The 22,712-nt window shown below is 41.3% G+C and overlaps 1 protein-coding gene across 1 annotated transcript in view; it reads left to right on the top strand.

Annotated features, from left to right (window-relative positions):
* FRMD6 (FERM domain containing 6) overlaps window positions 1-19,549 on the top strand; it is a 100,912-nt gene extending 81,363 nt beyond the window's left edge. The window contains exons 7-14 of the mRNA XM_070732997.1: window positions 632-787; window positions 4,584-4,649; window positions 5,566-5,634; window positions 6,416-6,590; window positions 8,452-8,790; window positions 12,697-12,831; window positions 16,055-16,146; window positions 18,111-19,549. Of these exons, the coding sequence (XP_070589098.1) occupies window positions 632-787; window positions 4,584-4,649; window positions 5,566-5,634; window positions 6,416-6,590; window positions 8,452-8,790; window positions 12,697-12,831; window positions 16,055-16,146; window positions 18,111-18,395 (1,317 nt within the window). The 3' untranslated portion in view covers window positions 18,396-19,549. The remainder of the gene's footprint in view (window positions 1-631; window positions 788-4,583; window positions 4,650-5,565; window positions 5,635-6,415; window positions 6,591-8,451; window positions 8,791-12,696; window positions 12,832-16,054; window positions 16,147-18,110) is intronic.
* The last annotated feature ends 3,163 nt before the right edge of the window (window positions 19,550-22,712 follow it).

The raw sequence follows: 22,712 nt of genomic DNA, 5'->3' as shown, positions 1-22,712 counted from the left end.
GGATATATGGTCAGTAGAATTTGAGACCAAGCTACAAGGAATCACTTTATAATATGTAAATAGATATATTGCTCTTGAGTTAAAATGGTGTATACAAAATATGCCCCCATTTTGGTAGAGGGGTATGTATGTTGTCTGGTGGGGGGCACTAATCACTGAGCATTTGTTATATGTTATGTGTGTGTTTATATTATAAAATCAATAAAAATATATTTTTAAAAAATTAAGGCAAGTAAGTAATCTAAATTAAGGCAAGCCTTAATTTGATTCAATGGGGTTGTTTTTATATTCTTCATCCCTTCATTATTCTGAAATAGAACAATCTATTAATGCCTAAAATGTTCTAGGAAATGCATAAGCACCATTTTCAATGCCTCCAAGACATCTGGAGCAGGGAAGGCTGCAATCAATGTGCAAAGGGGGCTGTCTCCTGGTTATATTAATGATTGTTGTGGTTTGTTTTTCCGGGCTGCTATGTATTTTAATCTTTGCACACATTTATTTTACCTTTTTAACACTCTTTGTCGCCCAGAGTCATATAAATTGACTAAATAAATAATTGAGCAGCGGAGTGCCTGAGAATATGAAGCCATGTGCCCTAATAATTAATGTGCATTTTTCTTATTGACAGGTGGTGGCCAAGAGAGGGAAGGAATACATCCTGAAACACATCCCCATCATGCACAAGGACCAGTGTGCTCTGACAGCCTCGGAAGCCCACCTCAAGTACATCAAGGAGGCTGTGCGGTTGGATGATGTGGCTGTCCATTATTATAGATTGTATAAGGTATGGAGTGAGGCTACAGCAAGCAGATATTTGGGTCAAGTGCCCACTGCTCGGCAGTTTCTAATCTTTTTATGAGCTGCCCCGAGTCTCCAGAGAGGGGTGGCATACAAATCTAATAAAATATTATTATTATTATTATTATTATTATTATTATTATTATTATTATTTCAGTACAACACAGCAAACGAGATCACTATGCTGGATTTCGTATTTCATCACCAGTCGGTCGCTTCCCAAGCACCTAGGACTGCGTGATGTAGCGGCGAATTATGTTTGCCGATCCCAGTAAAGCGGCCTTTTGCAATTGACAGGTGGAGATTTTGTCAATTCCAATGGTTTTCAAATGTCTGCTGAGATCCTTTGGTACTGCGCCCAACGTGCCAAGTACCACTGGGACCACTTTCACGGGCTTATGCCAGAGTCGTTGCAGCTCGATTTTTAGATCTTCGTATTTCACTAATTTCTCTAGCTCTTCTCCTCAATTCTGCTGTCTCCTGGGATTGCGATGTCGATGATCCATACTTTCTTTTTCTCCACGATCACAATGTCTGGTGTGTTATGCTTCAGAACTCGATCAGTCTGAAGTTGGAATATTATTGTTGTTGTTGTTGTTGTTGTTGTTGTTGTTATTATTATTATTATTATTATTATTATTATTATTATTATTGGAATGCTGCATCCCAGTCGTAACTTTTAACAATTTCCCTATCATACGTTCATTCGCATGACAATGGAATGGAATGGAATAGAATAGAAAAGAATAGACCAAGTGTGATTGGACACACAAGGAATTTGTCTTGCTACACATGCATAAAAGAAAACATGTTTGTCAAGAATCATAATGTACAACACTTAATGATAGTCCGGATACAAATAAGCAATCAAATCATACTAGGAACCAGTCAATATAAATTGTAAGGATACAAGCAACAAAGTTACAGTCATGCAGGCATTTGTGGGAGGAGATGGGTGATGGGACCCCGTTGAGAAGATTAATAGCAGTGCAGACCTAGTAAATAGTTTGACAATGTTGAGGGGGTTATAGAGTGATATAGAGGGGGTTATAGAGTGATGGCGCTTGTTCTTGTGTCTAGTTGTGTGCAGTGTTCTATAGCGCCGTTTTGAGGGTAGGAGTTGTAGCAGTTTGTATCCAGGATGTGATGGCTCTGAAAATATTTTCACGGCTCTCTTTTTGAATCGTGCAGGTATACAAGTGTACAAAAATAAAATAAAATAAATTATTTGGAGGTAGGCTTAAAGCAGGGGTGTCAAACTCTACTTCATTGAGGGTCACGTCAGGGCTGTGTTTGACTTGGAGGGACCAGGATGGGCATGGCCAACTCAACGTCTCTCCTGTCAGGGCGCCTGTGGCTCCCAAGTTCCACTTTCAGTTACCATGGTCTCCTGCAGGACTCTGCCAGTGAAAACGGAGCTCGGGAAGGCCGCACTGGCAGGGAGTTGCAGGAGACCATGGCAAATGAAAGCGGAGTTTGGGAGCCCATTTTTGCTGGCAGAAGCACCACGGGCCAGTCCTTCCCTGTTTCCAGATCCAGCCCCCGGGTCTTGAGTTTGACACGCCTGGCTTAGAGGCACATTTTAAATTGCAAATCAAGAAGGTGCAGAGGGTTATTTTTTTAATAGCCCCTTTTCCAAAACTGGTGATAAAGATGTACAGTGAAATTCTAAATCTATGAGCATTGCGCTGCTTGGCAGCTGAGATTCAGGAGGATGTTACCTGGACTGGCACTAACTTCGCTGGATGTAGTCATGATCCTTTAGTAATTGCTTTGCAAGCAAATGTTTGAAATGTTTTTCAGAATGACAATGGGAGCCGTGGATTATTCAGTGAGTTGAGTAATGCACACAGCTCAGAGGAAAGATGGGTTAACAATAGGAATGGACCAGAATTAATTCCCCTTTCTTGCATATAAGAAGATATGCTTTCCAGATCCTGATCCAGAGGGTGATATATGTTGGTTTGCTGAATATTTTTCAAATAATTGAAATGCATTGCCCAATAGCAAAATAAACTCCACTTGGCAGGAACTATTCAAGTCACTGGGATAAAAGCAACATGAGAAAATATTATTTTACTGAAAGAGTAGTAGATGCTTGGAACAAACTTCCAGCAGACGTGGTTGGTAAATCCACAGTAACTGAATTTAAACATGCCTGGGATAAACATATCTCCAGCCTAAGATAAAAATACAGGAAATAGTATAAGGGCAGACTAGATGAACCATGAGGTCTTTTTATGCCGTCAGTCTTCTTTGTTTCTATGCTTCTAGTTGACCATCTTAGACACTGTATTTGGGGATGTTCAAATACAGACATAATTGTTAAATGGAGCTTCTATTTGCAAAGATGTGTAGTATTTCCAAATACTAGTCGTTTGTAGGGAGCAAGCAAGAGATGCTGGGTTATGTTTGACTTAGCTGTTTTGTGGAGAGCCAGATCAGCTATGCCTCCAAATGTCCCTCCAAAGCAAAATAAAAATAAGAAAACCTTCCAAGCTAAAAATGCTGATCTCACCTACTTCCAGAGATGCCAAAAGGATGATGCTGAAAGAGAATGACAATTGCCCACGAGTTGTGGGTTATGCATCCTGCATCTTCATCCTGGTCTTTCTGAGGATTATAAGGTTGTGGTCCCACTAATTCTTACAGTCCTTAAAAAAAACACACACAAAAATCACAAGGGGCTGTTCTGCGTCCTATTCTTTTTAATATGTTTGTGAGTGACATAGGGGAAGGTTTGGTAGGGAAGGTTTGCCTATTTGCCAATGACTCTAAAGTGTGCAATAGGGTTGATATTCCTGGAGGGGTCTGTAATATGGTAAATGATTTAGCTTTACTAGATAAGTGGTCAAAGCAATGGAAACTGCAGTTTAATGTTTCCAAATGTAAAATAATGCACTTGGGGAAAAGGAATCCTCAATCTGAGTATTGTATTGGCAGTTCTGTGTTAGCAAAAACTTCAGAAGAGAAGGATTTAGGGGTAGTGATTTCTGACAGTCTCAAAATGGGTGAGCAGTGTGGTCGGGCGGTAGGAAAAGCAAGTAGGATGCTTGGCTGCATAGCTAGAGGTATAACAAGCAGGAAGAGGGAAATTGTGATCCCACTATATAGAGCTCTGGTGAGACCACATTTGGAATACTGTGTTCAGTTCTAGAGACCTCACGTACAAAAAGATATTGACAAAATTGAACGGGTCCAAAGACGGGCTACAAGAATGGTGGAAGGTCTTAAGCATAAAACGTATCAGGAAAGACTTAATGAGCTCAATCTGTATAGTCTGGAGGACAGAAGGAAAAGGGGGGACATGATCGAAACATTTAAATATGTCAAGGGGTTAAATAAGGTTCAGGAGGGAAGTGTTTTTAATAGGAAAGTGAACACAAGAACAAGGGGGCAAATCTGAAGTTAGTTGGGGGAAAGATCAAAAGCAACATGAGAAAATATTATTTTACTGAAAAAGTAGTAGATCCTTGGAACAAACCTCCAGCAGACGTGGTTGATAAATCCACAGTAACTGAATTTAAACATGCCTGGAATAAACATATATCCATCCTAAGATAAAAATATAGGAAATAGTATAAGGGCAGACTAGATGGACTATGAGGTCTTTTTCTGCCGTCAGTCTTCTATGTTTCTATGTTTCTTCTTTCATTTGGGTCAAAGGAATGCTTCTTTTCTCAATCAGCTGGGGAATATGTGTACAGCTTAGGTTGTCACTGATGATGTCAGCCAAATGCATTATGTGGGAAAATAATGCAAGTGTATTTTCTCTCTTGTAGGACAAGAAAGAAATTGATGCTTCCCTTTCCCTTGGGCTTACCACAAAGGGAATCCAGATATTCCAGGTACATGTTTCCATAGCTGACTTACAACAATAGCAATAGCATCTAGATTTATATACCACTTCATAGTGCTTTTACAGCCCTTTCTAAGTAGTTTACAGAATCAGCATATTGCCCCCAACCATCTGGGTCCTCATTTTACCCACCTCAAAAGGATGGAAGGCTGAGTTAATCTTGAGCCGTTGGTGAGGTTTGAACAGCTGAACTACAGCTAGCAGTTAGCTGAAGTAGCCTGCAGTGCTGCACTCTGCCACTTCCTGCTCCAGTGGGGGAGCAAGAAGATGTTCTCGGCCTAGTTTGTGCAAAGTGAACACTTTTCAAATGTTCCAGAGTGCTCAGTACAAATACAGTAATACCTCATCTTACAAACTTAATTGGTTCCGGAAACAATGTAAAAGCAATTAATGCGTGCAAAAAGAAAAAAAATCGCAAAATGGCAATCCGCTGGGGGGCGCCGCCCAGCTGTCACCTTTTAAAACAGCCGGGGGGCTTCTCGGCATTCTCCCGAACCCGAACTTTTTGGGTTCGGGTTCGGGAGGCCGCCGAGAAGCGCCGCCGCCCGACTGTCACCTTCTGAAACAGCCGGGGGGCTTCTCGGTGTTCTCCTGAATGCCGAACCCAGAGGTTCGGGTTCCGGAGACCGCCGAGAAACGCCCGGCTGTTTCAGAAGATTACAGCCGGGCTGCGCCGCTCAGCGGAGCGCCATTTTCGGCCAATCTGGAGGCTGGAAAGGAGGTGGGGAATCCCAATAGGGAATTCCATGGGCGGAGCTTTGATGTCACAAAGACAGACGGACGTGCATTTTTTAACAGATGAAATGAAAAATAGCGGTTTGTATTGTTTTAGTTAAAAAGCTGTATACTCTCTAAAGTAAGTGCAGCATAATCATAGTTATTTTTTCTTCTTCTCTCTCTTTCAGAATATAAACAGTGAAAGACAACTGCTCTATGACTTCCCTTGGACCAACGTAGGAAAACTTGTATTTGTGGTGAGTAGAAAAATCCCCAAATTGGACCCTATTTTAATACCATACATTACTGGGGTCCCCAAACTTGGCAACTTTAAGACTTTAAAACTTTAAGCATAGCTGGCTGGAGAATTCTGGGAGTTGAAGTCCACAAGTCTTAAAGTTGCCAGATTTGAAGGTCTCTAGCAGACCTCTGCTATGAGTCCATTTTGGAATGAGCGGCATATAAATACAATTAATCAATCAATCAATATGACAAACATTAAAGTTCATTGTAAAATAAAACCAGAAGCACACTCAGATGACTGATTTGGCTGGATTCAATAACTTCTTTATAAATATAATAATATATGTATATATTCACAATACTTTTAGCAGAGTTCTTCTTCAATGTAGCAACAGTTAAAAGTAAAACACAAGCAGCTTCTAGTTCTGAGTGGAAGAATACAGAGTGCAGTGTGGAGAGAGGACTGAAGCCACACCCAGCCTTAAGCTTAAGTTCCAGTTTCGATTCTCTGCACAGACTCACCAGAAGTGGTGAGCTCCCATTGGCTGACTGAGTTGCTATGCCTATTCATTGGCTGACTTTGTTACCACTGGTTCTCCCAGTCATTTAATTAATTAATGGGATTTATCTGCCGCTCAGCTCCAATCGGACTCTGCCATATAATATTGAATATTCTAACAAAACACTATAAAATAGAGAAAATCAGAGGCAGAACTTTTAAAAAGCCCTACAAAGCTAGGTGAAGCAGAAGTCTCTGTGTGTTGGTGAACTCCTTCATGTCTCTTTTCTTTGCAGGGCAAGAGATTTGAGATTCTGCCTGATGGCCTGCCATCTGCTCGCAAGCTCACCTACTACACCGGCTGTCCTTTGCGATCTCGGCATCTGCTGCAGCTCCTGAGCAACAGCCATCGCCTCTACATAAACCTGCAACCTCTCCTGCGGCAGATCAGGAAGCTAGAGGAGAACGAAGGTAGAAATCCCATGTTTAATGCCAGTTTGAAACGATATATGCATTGGTGACTTCATGATAGCACCCACTGTATGTGAGAGTGATGGCTAATCTTTTTGCATTGTGTGCCGAAAGCGCATGCACAGCAGTGTGTGTGCATGCATGCTGTTACCTATAATGCAATGCGTGCATGACACCCCATGTGTGCCCCTGCCCCATGCATCTGTGTGCAACCCCCCCATGCGCCCCATCCCCTGTGCATGTGACCCCCCTATGTTCCCCCTTTTCCCCCTGCGCAGCGCATGCTCCCCCACCCACTTTGGGGACATCTGGACCCAGGGAGGTCGTTATCACCTTCCCTTGGTGGCACAGTGGTCAGAGTGCAGTTCCGCAAGCTGCTTCTGCTGACTGCTGGCTGTAGTTCACCAGTTCAAATCTCACCACTGGCTCAATGTTGACTCACCCTTCCACGGATAAGATAGGTAAAATGGGGACCCAGATTGTTGACGGTGATATGTTGACTCTGCAAACCGCTTAGAGAGGGCTGTAAAGCACTGTGAAGTGGTATACAGTGGTACCTCTACCTAAAAACACCTCTACGTACGAACTTTTATAGATAGGAACCGGGTGGTTTTTTGCCTCTTCTCAAGAACCATTTTCCACTTACAAACCTGAGCCTCCGAAACTGTAACCAGAAAAGGCAGGGAGAAGTCTCTGCGGGGCCTCTCTAGGAATCTCCTGGGAGGAAACAGGGCCAGAAAAGGTGGGAAGAAGCCTCTGTGAGGCCTCTCTAGGAATCTCCTGGGAGGAAGCAGGGCCAGAAAAGGCAGGGAGAAGCCTCCGTGGGGCCTCTCTAGGAATCTCCTGGGAGGAAACAGGGCCGGAAAAGGCAAGGAGAAGCCTCTGTGGGGCCTCTCTAGGAATTTCCTGGGAGGAAACAAGGCCGGAAAAGGCGGGGAGAAGCATCCGTGGGGCCTCTCTAGGAATCTTCTGGGACGAAAGAGGGCCTCCCCCCTCCCTGTGGTTTCCCCAATCGCACACATTATTTGCTTTTATATTGATTCCTATGGGAAAAATTGCTTCTTCTTAAAAACTTTTGTACTTAAAAACCTGGTCGCGGAACAAATTAAGTTCATAAGTAGAGGTACCACTATATAAGTCTAAGTGCCTACCAGAAGTCTGGAAATGGCCCAAAAATCAGCTGACCAGAGGGAGGGGCATGCACATGCATATAGAGTTGAGCTGGGCGATGGCTTACGTGCCTGGATAAATGGCTCTGCATGCCACTTCCGGCACACGTGCCATAAGTTTGCCATCACGGGTATATGAAATTGTACATATGCACCCTCATTTGAGCCTTAAGACTCATCTATGTCGCCAGGCTTGGGGCAATTAGAAACATAGAAAATTGACGGCAGAAAGAGACCTCATGGTCCATCTAGTCTGCCCTTATACTATTTCCTGTATTTTATCTTAGGGATGGATATATGTTTATCCCAGGCATGTTTAAATTCAGTTACTGTGGATTTACCAACCACGTCTGCTGGAAGTTTGTTCCAAGGATCTACTCAGTAAAATAATATTTTCTCACGTTACTTCTAATCTTTCCCCCAACTAACCTCAGATTGTTAGACCTTGCCCCTCTGACTAATAAATGTGATGCATGGTGTGATTGTACTGTATGATTTTTAGTCATACTTTTAAAATATATTAGATTTGTTGTATATGCTTTGTTTTATATTTATTCTGTGAACCGCCACGAGTCTTCAGAGAAGGGCGGCATACAAATCTAATAAATTGAATTGAATTGAATTTCTGTGTCCATCGTTCAGCTGCCAGGTTAAGTACAGGTGTTACATTCTTTCACGTATGATTCTTCCAGAGAAAAAACAATACCGTGAATCCTACATCAGCGATGCTCTGGACCTTGACATGGATCAACTGGAAAAGCGTTCCCGAGCCAGCGGAAGTAGCTCAGGCAGCGTGAAGCACAAGCGCCTCTCCCGCCACTCAACGGCTAGCCATAGCAGCTCCCACACCTCTGGAATTGAGACTGACCCAAAGCCCAGGGAACGGGGGGCTGAGGAGGACTTCATGGTGGCGGCTGTCCATCGCCAGCTGAGAGCTTGCAGCTCTATGACCAGTCACGGTAGTTCTCATACCTCTGGAGTAGAAAGCAGTGAGAAGGAACGCCTGGAGGAGGACTCCTCTCAGGAGGATGGTAATGGTCCACATTTGGTTCATTCTTGACAACCTTTGCCCAGTCATGTAGAGTTTAGATCTGTTGGTTTGTTTGTTTCCTAAATTGGGATTCAAGTTCCAGGATATGGAATACAGAAATACAGTGATACCTTGTCTTACAAGCTTAATTGGTTCCAGGACGAGATTCTTAAGGTGAAAAGTTTGTAAGACGAAACAATGTTTCCCATAGGAATCAATGGAAGAGCGATTAATGCGTGCAAGCCCAAAATCCACCCCTTTTGCCAGCCAAAGCGCCCGTTTTTGCACTGCTGGGATTTCGTCTGAAGCTCCCCTCCATGGGAAACCCCACCTCCGGACTTCTGTGTTTTTGCGATGCTGCAGGGGAATCCCAGCAGGGAAATCCCAGCGTTGCAAAAATGAGCGCTTCGCTGGCAATGGAAGTCCGGAGGTGGGATTTCCCAGCGAAGGGAGCATCAGTGAAATTGCAGCATTGCAAAAACACTGAAGTCCTCGAAACCCCACCTCTGGACCTCTGTGTTTTTGCGATGCTGGGATTTCACTGAGGCTCCCTTCACTGTATGACGAGGCGTTTGTAAGATGAGGTATCACTATACTTTACATGCATGGCAGTGATGGCCTGCTACCAGAACGGTAAGGCGCTACGTTCCGGTACTGATTTTCAGGATGCTTGCACAGCTGCACCTTCTGGTGGCCATTGTGAGCATGTGCAGGCCCATTGATGCAAAATTTAGCTTCTGTGCATGCGCAACAAGTGAAATCTCGTGTGAAAATGCTCACATGAGCGAGATTTTGGCGATTTTCAGCTATTTTTTGCTTCTGCGCATGTGCAGAAGCAAAAATATTGGCGAAATCTTGCTCGCGCGAGCATCTTCACATGAGATTTCACTTGCTGCACATGCGCAGAAGCCAAATTTTGCACCAATGGGCCTGCACACGCTCACAACGGCCACAGAGGGCGCACCAGTAACACCGAAGATGGCAGTCCTTCGCTGCTGTATGGAAACTTTGTGCATGTTTGGAATGTAGAGTGCATGTTTATTTATCTTGGCTTTTTGGGTTTTGAACTGTTTTTATACTATTTTTAATCTGTTCTACACCACCTAGAGTCCGAAAGGAGTTGGGCAGCTCACAAATCCAATATTTTTATTTTTAAAAAAATTAAATTAATGAAATTAATTAAAAATTAATTTACTTTTTAGTAGATGTTTTTGTATTTTCTATATTTTCTATAGAGTTACAAATACATATCCATTTTTATATCCTTTTTTTCTTTACGCATTTTGGATTTTTTTTTTTAGTTATTTGGTGAAGCTTGTTAATTGTAGTTCAATAAAAAGAATGAAAAGTATAAAAGGTAGTTCAGAACATCAAGTTTGAAAAGCGATTTTTGCAACAACCTCAGGATGGCTTTTTTCTGCTTGGGTTTCTAGAGATCCATTTGGCAATTAGCATAACCAGTCTTCTGATAAGCCGGCTGGGTACCAACGCGCATAATTTCTCAGGATACCAAAGAGATTCTGAATATTAATCCAGCACAGCTGCAAAGGGCTGATGTATACGAGATTTCTTTCAAGCTGTGTTCTGCAGGAATCTATGGATGCATAAGAACCTGATGAGGTTTATTTGAACACAGTCATTTTTTTTAATCTCTAGAGCTTGCCTGTTGATCAAAGGTTTGTGGAATTTGTAATTATCAATTTCCACTGCCTGAAAAGATTTTGAAAACTCCAGGCAGAAACAGTGCTCAGTTAGAATGACCAATGGCCTGATTCTGCATCCTTCTTCTCCTTTGCTTTCTATGTAATTATCTCTTTTTTATTATTATTATTATTATTATTATTATTATTATTATTATTATTATTATTATTATTATTATTAATAATAATAATAATTAATTATTAATTATTATTAATTATTATTAATTATTATTATTTTAATTGGATTTGTATGCCGCCCCTCTCCGTAGACTCGGGGTGGCTAACAACAGTGGTAAAAACAACATGCGACAATCCAATACTAAAACAGCTAAAAACCCTTATTTTAAAACCAATCATACATACAAACATACCATACATAAATGGTAAAAGCCTAGGGGGAAAGAATATCTCAGTTGCCCCATGCCTGACGGCAGAGGTGGGTTTTAAGGAGCTTACGAAAGGCAAGAAGGGTGGGGGCTATTCTAATCTCTGGGAGGAGTTGGTTCCAGAGGGCCGGGGCCGCCACAGAGAAGACTCTTCCCCTGGGTCCCGCCAAACGGCATTGTTTAGTTGACGGGACCCGGAGAAGGCCCACTGTGGGACCTAACTGGTCGCTGGGATTCGTGCGGCAGAAGGCGGTCCCAGAGATAATCTGGTCCGGTACCATGATATTAATATTTCCTAACGGTATTAAAAGTATCCAAGGCTATATTTTCAAGAGCAAGAAAACACAAGATATTTATTGTTTGTTTGTTTGTTGTTTATTTATTTTGATTTCTAGGCTGCCTTTCTCCAGAGACTCAGGCGTCTTACAACATAAAGATAAATATATAAGATAAAACAGTAGAAATCAAAGATGAAAACTAAGCCAATTTAAAACTAAATCCATTAAACATGCTAAAATCTAACTTCACAAACCTAAAACCCCCATGCCATTAAAATCATTCAATCACATTCATCCCTCTCTCTATCATAACGTGGGCTGCAGTAGAGTGTCTATATTCAACAGCCCCAAGCCTGTGTATCTTCAACATTTTCTGAAAGGCATGGAGAATGGAAGCAGTGCAAATCTCAAGGGGGGGGATTGATTCCAAAGATGACCACAGCATGCCAGCATTCTCCCAGTGGGCATCACATTTTCTTTCTTTTTCTTTTCATTGAAATTGGGTGGCCAGAAGGAAGTCACCATGCATGAAGAAATAGCCCATGGAGGATTGTAAATCCTTTCCATGTGGATTTCATCCTGTCCTGCAGCTGGTGGGACAAAGAGTCTAGAAGGAAAGGGATGTGTCCATTGTTATTTCTCTGGATTTGATTGCTGCCTCCCCGTATCTGCTTTTCATTCTGGGAACAAAAGAAGACACACACACACACACCGCCCCTGTGTCTTGTACCCTCTTTCATGGCTAAACCATTAAGGAAAAAATGTGGATCATTTGAATTTCCCAAAATTTATATATAGCTGTTGTAAAACTGTCAGGAGTTTCCGCAAAGAAGAGGGAGACAAGCTGCTCTCCGAAGCACCTGAGGGTAGGACAAGAAGCAATGGGTGGAAACTAAACAAGGAGAGAAGCAACCTAGAACCAAGGAAACATAGAAACATAGAAGATTGACGGCAGAAAAAAAAACCTCATGGTCCATCTAATCTGCCCTTATGCTATTTCCTGTATTTTATCTTAGGATGGATATATGCCTATCCCAGGCATGTTTAAATTCAGTTACTGTGGATTTACCAACCACGTCTGCTGGAAGTTTGTTCCAAGCATCTACTACTCTTTCAGTAAAATAATATTTTCTCACGTTGCTTCTGATCTTTCCCCCCAACTAACCCCAGATTGTGCCCCCTTGTTCTTGTGTTCACTTTACTATTAAAAACACTTCCCTCCTGAACATTTCCTAACAGAACAATTAATCAGTGGAACAACTTGTCTCCAGAAGTTATGAATGCTCCAACACTGGAAGATTTTAAATAAGTGTTGGATAACCATTTGTCTGAGGTTTTTAAGAGTTTCCTGCCTAAAGCAGAGGGTTGGACTAGAAGACCTCTAAGATCCCTTTCAACTCTATTCTGTCCTATCCTCTCCTTTCCTATCCTAACCTATCATATTCCATTCCATTCTAGAAATTATGCTTTGTTGTACCCATAGTTTTGTCAATGTAGCTGTTCCAGCTCCTCTCACCTGGCATTTATTCTCTCTCTGTTTCAGAAATAGAAATGCTGGTTGATGATCCTCGAGATCTCGAGCCAACAAGCGAAACCTCTTTGGAGGACATCAATCCTGATGTTTGCATTTACATCACAGAGGACATGCTGTTGGCCAGGAAGTTTAGTGGACATTCAGGTGAGTTTATAGTAAGGAACAAAAGGGCAATTACATGTAGTCCTTGACTTACAACAGTTCATTTAGGGACAGTTCAGAGTTACAACGGCACTGGAAAAAGTGATTCACGGCCGTTGCAGCAAGCCCATGGCCACAAGATTTACATTTGGATGCTTGGGAACTGATTCACATTTATGACGGTTGCATTGTCCCTTTTGCAACCTTCTGACAAGCAAAGTCAATGGGGAAACCAGATTCACTTAACAACCACCTTACTAATTCAATAACTGCAATGATTCACTTAACAAATGTTGTGGTTAGCTCTGGCCCAGCTCCTGCCCCAAGGAATGTGCAGGTGGATGTGGGGGAGACATCCACATGCCGCAGGCCTGTTTTGCTCCTGATGGAGTCTGTCGATGAAGCCTCCTCTGACCAAGGAAGCATGACTGACAGGGAAGAGGGGAGTTTGGCAGACAGCCCAGGAGGAGATCAATCATCTGTATCATCCTTGGATTCTGAACAAGAATTAATGACACATCCACACATGCATAGAGTGATGCATAGGAGACAACAACTGAAGGATTATTACAAGAGAAAATGAGGCCACCTGTGGTTGGGTGGGGCTCCAGTAATTAGGGCTGCTGCTATAAATAGCAGCGTGTGGGTTATCTGATCGCAGTTCTTCAGGAATCGTGTGTTGCTGTTTTCTGGACTTTTGTTGATTTTTCACGCCTTTGAAACCAAAGCAGAGCAATGTGTGTGTGTGTGTGTCTCACTTCGTTGGAAGAAGAAGGGGTGTGAAGTTTCTTCACAGCTGATAGCTAAGTACTTAATGACTGCTTAAGGGAAATTGTACAGACTACCCAGTTGCTTTGGGGCGAGTGCTCTTTGCAATACAAAAAGAGTGCTTAGTTTATTTTGACTTTTGTGATAAAGAACATTGTTTTGAATTTTCAAACGTGCGTGTGTCTGAAATTTGTACCCTTGAATTTTCGGGAGGCTCCTACCAGAGAGCCCAGCAGAACAACAAATGTGGCATGAAATGTCGTAAAATGGGACCAAACACATATATATGAGCCGAGGTGGCTCAGTGGGTAGAGTGCAGTACCGCAGGCCACTAAAGCTGACTGCTACCCTGTTTCCCCCCAAATAAGTCACTCCTGAAAGTAAGACATAGGAGAGGTTTTGTAGAGTTGCCTAATATGAGGCATCCCCCTAAAGTAAGACACAGGAGACGTTTCGTTTTGCAGCATTCCCAAACAGAACATATATAACAGTTGTCCATAAATTGTATCCAAAATGCTGCATCAATCAGATTTAAAACACATCCAACATGCATCCAATATGCTGCTGCGTGTTTGGATGCATTTTTGCTGCTACAGGATACAGGATACAATTCATTGGGGGAAAAATAAGACATCCCCTGAAAATAAGACATAGCACAACTTTGGGAGTAAAAATTAATATAAGACGCTGTCTTATTTTTGGGGAAACACGGTAGATCTGCAGGTCAATGGTTCAAATCTCATCACTGGCTCAAGGTTGATTCTGCCTTCTATCCTTCCGAGGTGGGTAAACTGAGGACCCAGATTGTGGGGGCAATAGGCTGGCTCTGTTAAAAAGTGCTATTGCTAACATGTTGTAAGCCGCCCTGAGTCTAAGGGAAAGGGTGGCATAAACAAAATGAATGAATGAATAGCAATAGCAATAACATTTAGACATATACCACTTCATACTGCTTAATAGCCCTCTCTAAGCAGTTTACAGAGAGTAAGCATATTTCCCCCAACAATCTGGGTCCTCATTTTACCAACCTTGGAAGGATGGAAGGCTGAGTCAACTTTGAGCCTACTGGGATTCGATCTGCCAAACTGCTGGCAGCCAGATTGCAGCACTGCACTCTAACCACTGCACCACTGTTAACAAATTTCTCACTTATCAACATAATGTCTGGGCTCAATTGTGGTTGTAAGTCGAGGTTTACTTGTATTTTTATTATGATTACAAAAGGTTCAAAGAAATTTACTTATATACACTACGCGCAATTTGTCAAATATTTAACGATAAATAAAGAAGTAACCATTCATTGCAAGTTAACAGTTTCCAGCAGAGTAGGTGTCTTAATTTTAATATCTTTCATATACCAAATTGTGCCATATCAGGCTGAATTTTGACCATAGTCCCAGCGACCAGTTAGGTCCCACAGAGTTGGCCTTCTCCAGGTCCCGTCAACTAAACAATGTTGTTTGGCGGGACCCAGGGGAAGAGTCTTCTCTGTGGTGGCCCCGACCTTCTGGAACCAACTCCCCCCAGATATCAGAGTTGTCCCTACCCTCCTTGCCTTTCGTAAGCTCCTTAAAACCCACCTCTGTTGTCAGGCATGGGGGAATTGAGATATTCCCTTCCCCCTAGGCTTATAAAATTCATGCATGGTATGTCTGTATGTATGATTGGTTTCTTAAATTGGGGTTTTTACATTACTTTTAATATTAGATTTGTTCATATTGCCTTTTTACTATTGTTAGCCGCCCCGAGTCTACGGAGAGGGGTGGCATACAAATCAAATCAAATCAAAACAAACAAACAAACAAATAAATAAATAAATAAATATTCACTCAGATAATTTTCAGGGTAAGGTTAGCCTTCCTTAGCAATAGCAATGGCTCTTAAACTTATATACCGTCTACCATCTTATATATAGATTTTACAGCGCTTCACAGCCTTCTCTAAGTGGTTTATAGAGTCAGCATATTGCTCCCAACAATCTGGCTCCACATTCTACCCACTTCGAAAGGATGGAAGGCTGAGTCTTCCTTGAGCCTGGTGAGATTGATCTTCCGCATTGCAGTCAGCAGAAGTAACCTGCAGTACTGCACTCTAACCACTGCGCCACCGTGGCTTAGACAGGATCGTCCAGAAAAGAGCTTTCATAATCCCTAGTTAGTATGACCCATGGGAAGTCCTTAGTTAGCAGTGAAATTCAAGTCTGCGCATATGGAGAGCAGCTGGTTAAGGGAGGTTGTTTTCATTCCATTGAACTTATTATTGCCATACGTAGAATTCTGTAAAGGCCAGCTAAAAGATAACAGACTCATATGATTTTTACAATGTAATTAGATGCAAAAAGTGCATTTCAGATGTACCGTATTGTGTACAGTGCTACAATAACATGAAAACTTAATGAAGATTGAATCAGGAAAAAACTCACCTCTTTTGGTTCTTATTTTCTTGTCACCTATCTCAGGATTAGTGGTCAAAGAAGTGAGTTCGTCTACTTCCAGCTCCTCGGAGACAGTGGTAAAACTTCGTGGCCAGAGCATTGATTCGTTGCCACAGGTTTGTGAATTGCGATGGGAAAAAACCAAATCAGACTCAATGGGTGGATGTCTATGACAGAACATAGCATTCTAATGGCAGCTAATCATAACAGGAATGGAAACAAAACCACTGTTTTGGAAATAGCAGAAAAATCCCTTCCATATGTTTTCATTTATTTGTTACATTTCAAGCATCACATGATGTTTTAATTATGTCTTCTACTTTCCTCTGCAGTACTGTAACTGTAGGTAGAAAAAGGAGAAGTAAAACAAATACACCGGATTATGGCTTGACAAGCATTTTATAAGGCACCTTAAACTTTCAGATAATCTAAAAGTATCAATGAAGATTGCTTGGCTGAGTTTGCACAATATACCGGACTAGACTAAAATGTAACTTGATTGTCGGTGGATCAGTATCTTATAATCATACAGCTTTTATTTTAGTATGTTATATGAAGGGCTCACACACAAAATAAGATTTATTCATTATTTATTTATTTTTCTTCTCCAAACAAAAATTACAAATTCAGACAAAGAAAATAAGAAAATTGAAATGTGACAGGAAAAGAGGGAACACTAGGGCCCTTATGCGCACACCCTTAAATATGGAGTGAGGTCCACAGAGGTTAAATTAGAATTAAAATCGTGGAAGTGAATAGCTGAGACAATTGAATCAGATAAAATATTCCAGACTTTGACAATTCTGTTACAAAAATTGAATTGTTTACAATTGAGATTAGAGCAGTTTATGCTAAGTTTAAAATGGTTCTTCACACACCTTGCATTATGATTAAAGCTAAAAATAAAAAGTCATTTACAGGTGAAGCATTGTACAATTTTGTATGCAATACCTAAGTTCCAACATGATGTTAAAATCAATATTTATTTATTTATTTTATTTTATTTATTTTGTCAAACTATAAAGTATGTATTAACATAACGTAAGTATAAAGTAGAGATAGAAAGGATAAAAAGACAGTAGGACAGGGACAGTCGGCACAAAGGTGCACTTATGCGTGCCCATTACAGTCCTCTTAGAATAGAATAGAATAGAATAGAATAGAATAGAATAGAATTCTTTATTGGCCAAGTGTTTTGGACACACAAGGAATTTGTCTTTGGTGCATATGCTCTCACTGCACATCATAAAAGAAAAGATACATTTATCAAGAATTATGAGATACAACACTTAATGATTGTCATGGGATACAAATAAGCAATCAGGAAACAATATAGAGTGTTCCCTCGCTTTTCGCGGGGGATGCGTTCTGAGACCGCCCGCAAAAGTTGAATTTCCGCGAAGTAGAGACGCGGAAGTAAATACACTATTTTTGGCTATGAACAGTATCACAAGCCTTCCCTTAACACTTTAAACCCCTAAATTGCAATTTTCCATTCCCTTAGCAACCATTCAGATTATTACTCACCATGTTTATTTATTAAAGTTTATTTTAAAAAATATTTATTAAAGGCAGACGAACGTTTGGCGATGACATATGATGTCATCGGGTAGGAAAAACCGTGGTATAGGGAAAAAACCAGCAAAGTATTTTTTTTAATTAATATTTTTGAAAAACCGTGGTATAGACTTTCCGTGAAGTTCGAACCCGCGAAAATCGAGGGAACACTGTATTAACATAAATCATAAGGATACAATCATAAGGATGCAATGTGAATACAGTATAGTCATTGTGCTTTGTCAACCTATATTTACAATTTAATATATTGTTTGAACCCGGTCTGTGTGTCTTCTCAAGTTCCTACTCTCCTCAAAGAAGAGGCTAAATTTGGGGGGAAATCATTCTTTTCCCAAATTCAGGGGCCCTTGAAAACAACAATAACAAAAATCCCTGATATCAAACTATTTAAGGAACCTACCAGACAGAAATAAAGCAAGTTGTTCCATAAAGCAAATTGTTCCATAACTTGAGGGACTCAGAATAAGGAAGGACGCATTAAACCTTGCCTTGTTTTCTACAGAATATCTGCCAGAAACCAAGGACCTCCACCGATCGCCACAGCTTAAGTCTGGATGACATTCGGCTCTACCAAAAAGACTTCTTGCGCCTGGCGGGCCTATGCCAAGAGACAGCACAGAGTTATACCTTCGGGTGTGGCCATGGATTGGCTGAAGACAGTCTGTATTGCAATGGCTGCTTAGCCCAACAGTGTATCAACATCCAAAACGCTTTTCCCGTCAAAAGAACCAGCAAATACTTTTCCTTGGACCTCGCCCATGAAGATGTTCCAGAATTTGTGGTCTGATGCTGTCGTCGGGTGCGCTGGCAAGACAAACGCAGTGTTTCCGGTTCCAAAAACCCTTTCTGGTGTGCCAAACAGGAATCCCCTCCCCCCCAAAAACCCACAATTTTCCCAGGATACTAAAAAAAATCATCAAGGCCTTGTAAACTGTTGCACTTTTGTAAAAGCTTGTCCTATTTGTGGGCTCTTTGGCATCTATGTTTGCCGTGAGGCAGAAATTGATTTGGGTTGAAAATCAGATGGATTTGGAAGACCTGGTCTCTTTTGAAAGCAGCCGACTTGGAGGACCTCTTGATTCACAAGAAGGATGCACAATGTTTACTTTAAGTATAGCTAAATCTCTCTTTTTTGCTTTTGGGGTTTTTTTTTATTTGCCTCATGGGGTGGGGGCTCTTCTGTGCTATGCATACCATAGATCAGTGTTTCCCAACCTTAGCAACTTGAAAATATTTGGACTTCAACTCCCAGAATTCCCCAGCCAGCAAATGCTGGCTGGGGAATTCTGGGAGTTGAAGTCCAGGTATCTTCAAGTTGCTAAGGTTGGGAAACACTGCCATAGATGTTGGCGTCACCATTGTATTTTAGTTTCCTCCCTTGTGATAATAATCCCTTTAGTTCTTCTTCTCCGTCCCCATTTGTTGTGCCACGTCAAGCCAAAGAAATGCCCCCTGCACGGTGGGTGACATCAAGTCAAAGCTCTAAGCAATAACTAACCCAAAGGATTGTGTAGAAAAGTTGCTCAGAGGATGAAAGCAACTTGGGATGGAATGAATCTTGTGATCTTCTCCCTCACACACAAAAGAGTATGTAAGCTTTTGATCCAAAGGGAATCTTTGTGCTATTTTGTAAAGTTTACAAAAAGGGGGGGGGGACACAAACCAAATCAAAGCAAATCAACAACAACAACAAAAATCTCCAAATAGATGTTAGGTGGTTTGGGGAAAACTTTCTGGAAGCGTTGTTGTTTCAAGAGGGGGGGGAAATGAGGATGTAACAATAGGATTTGCTGACCAAAGTACCTTAAGTTCAGAGAGAGAGAAAGAGAGAGAGATAGAGAAAGAATGTGTGAGAGAGAGCGAATATAAAAAAAATATGCACATTGCAGAAAAGAGTATATGTTTAATGTATTTTTTAAAATATAAAACTCAATTATGTTTTATTTTGGTTTTGATTTCAGTGCTTTCTTAAAAGAAGAATTAACGCTTCCTTTCTTTCAAACCGCATGTATAGACAATCATGTAAATGCACATTCTACACGTGGTTAAAACAGTCTGTTTTTGGTTTTTGGTTTTGTTTTTACTTTGCTATTGAGCATAATAAGGGGGGAGAGTTATTTCTGCACTGCAAGTAGGCTTTCCCTACTCCCAATATTTTTTTTAATTAAACTTTTGCTTCCATGTTTATGGGGCTATTGCCCTCCCCTTTTTGGAAAGGGGGAAAATTTCTATCTTGTTCCAGTGTTAGAACGATGAACAAGTATGGCTTTCCAAAGGATTTTATGTCTCCCATAGTTTATAACAAAAGCTCGATCAGTTGCCATCCTCCTATCACCAAAGAGCACAGTAAGACTGCCAACCCTTCCATTGTCCAGGCACATGGAGGGAAAGGAATAAATATCAATAGAACAGAGACAGTAGAAAATGCTATCCAATATACATTTTCCCTGCAAAAACGTGACTGGTTAGTTTTAACCTCAATTATTGGTTATGGCGACTTAGCATATTTCATAACCGAGTCCCCTTATTTAGTTTGTAGCTGCTTTATGCAAATCCAGGAGTTGGTTGATCCAGCCACCAATTAAGAACAATATATGAATCCTGCTGCCGCCCTGTACTTCTAGCAAAAAAGCATCCAGTGTAGCATTTATTATAACTTTGAAAATGGATTATGAGTAATTGCCTGTTTTTAGTAGATTGGAAAAAAATAGAAATATTTACATATTGCTTCTTCAGTGTGGGCTTCCAGGGTGCCAGACTGTTAGAAACAGATGTCTCAGTAACCAACACATTTTCTTCAGTTCCTTCCCCCAGAGATTTGAAGATGTCAATCTCTATCAGAAGTTTTGAGATTCATCTTTGCCTCCTTGCCTCTCTACCACTGTGCTTTAGAGTCCCTTCAGCCATTGGTTAGGTCCACAAAAGACTTGCACTTAATGGACTTGGATATATGCACACAACAAATGCTTATTTTACTATCTATGTATCTGCACATAATTATTTTGCAGCCTTCTATGAAACAAAATATGCAAATGCCACCTGCAATAGGCCACTCTGTGGTAGCAGTTAATCAGCCTTGATGGAAACTAGTTAAGATGGGACCTGGTTTGTGTTTCAGTAGGAGCCCAGCAAAACCTCTATAGACCGGGAAGATACAAAAACTTCCCTAAAAACAATGGCAGACTACTTTCGTATTGTTCCCATGAAAATAATATAGACTTAGAGCTCAGCCCAAGGTAGATTTTATCCTTAGGACCTAGAAGTATCTATGTCTTCTTAGGCTGTCAACATGTCCTTCAAAGTGTTTGCTGGTTTGTGGCTTTTTCTACCATAGTATGGCCCTGATACTTGTCAATGTTCTAGACCGGGGGTCTGCAACCTTGGCAACTTTACGACTTGTGGACTTCAACTCCCAGAATTCCTCAGCCAGCACATGTTGGCTGAGGAATTCTGGGAGTTGAAGTCCACAGGTCGTAAAGTTGCCAAGGTTGGAGATCCCTGATTTAGATGGCTAACTTTTCTAAACTCTGGTCCCAGGGTACTTGAAGATTTTATATGACTTGTGGATAACTTCTTCTGAAATATTTGCAGTTTTCATGAGGAGAACTTCCTCTATCAGAAGATAGAAGCCATGGACTTGTTTGTGGGGAAGGAGGAGCAGATTTTGCCCCTTTTAATTGTTCTAAGGGTACAATAATTTTAGCTACTATTGGGAGAAAAGCATTTGCAAACAAAACAAAAAGATTCATAGCACATTGCCTTAAAAATATTTTTGTGAGATTTTGTAATCATAGCCATAGTATTGCCATATTTTGCTATAGGGAATTTTTCTAACTGAAAACACACACACACACACACACACACACACACACACACACAAATATATGCATCCCTTTGTGCACACACAATCACACACACACACACACACACACAGGATATATTTATTTTTTTAAAGTTAATAGTTTGGGGGGTGTCAAAAAAATCAGATGATTGGATATTTTGTTGAGCCAGTAAAGATTGTATAAATCAACTGTCAAATGGTGATGATAAAAATGTAGCCAGCATATAGATTCCGGTATATTTACATCTTTGGTGAACTTGTTCCTGCTTCCTTTGGGTCACAATAGCAGTGCCAATGCACTGATATTTTTCTCTTCATATATTCCAGTGGTTTGACACAGCTTAGTAATTGTTTACCTTCAGTGAAGCATAATGTCATGGGTCTTTATTTTGATAAACTTTCCCCCCGCATCTGGTAGGTCATGTCAGGCTTATTGGCTATGATGCAAGCGTGAAGCAATGCGATATTGCCATGTGCTCTATTGTCCTTTCTACTTGCTTAAAGCTGTTTATTTCATCATCTGGAGCACTGACAGGAGTGAGTCATCCATACCCAGGCAAAGAAGGCTCTTCCTGGGAAGACATGTGTTGGAAAAGAAGAGACCCTATTTCATAGTCTTGAATTTCTTCAGCTGCCTGGAGTAAATTCGGAAGGGTTCTCTTCTTTCACAATGCCACATAGGTATATGCAGAGAGATTGATCAGTTTCCCAAGTTTACCCAACACAGTGGTGGAGAACCTTTTTTCCTTTGGGTGCCAAAAGAGCGTGGATGCGTGCTATCGCACATGCACGAGTGCCCACACCCATAATTCAATGACTGGGGAGGGCGAAAACAGCTTTCCCTCCCCCCGGGAGGCCCTCTGGAGGCTGGAAATGTCCTGTTTCCAAACTTCTGGTGGTCCCAGTAGGCTCGTGTTTTGCCCTCCCCCAGGTTCCAAAGGCTTCCCTGGAGCCGGGGAGTGTAAAACGCCCTGCCCCATTCCCTCTGGAGACTTTCTGGAAGCCAAAAACGCCCTCCCAGAGCCTCTATGCAAGCCAAAAATCAGCTGGCTGGCACACACATGCATGTTGGAGCTGAGCTAGGGCAACAGCTCGTGTGCCAGCAGATATGGCTCCCTGTGGCACCTGTGCCACAGTTTTGCCATCACTGACCCAACATTTTCTGTCATATACAGCAATAATAAAGTGTGTAAAACTGGATAAACTAAGAAAAACTTCCATCTGTCCAATCCCAAACAAATAAAGCACAATTGTTGGATTGTG

The sequence above is a fragment of the Erythrolamprus reginae genome, chromosome 1 (genome assembly GCF_031021105.1).
Source record: "Erythrolamprus reginae isolate rEryReg1 chromosome 1, rEryReg1.hap1, whole genome shotgun sequence".
Classification (NCBI taxonomy): domain Eukaryota; kingdom Metazoa; phylum Chordata; class Lepidosauria; order Squamata; family Dipsadidae; genus Erythrolamprus; species Erythrolamprus reginae.
The sequence above is the reverse complement of the archived record's forward strand: the minus strand, read 5'-3'. Positions and strand labels throughout refer to the sequence as shown.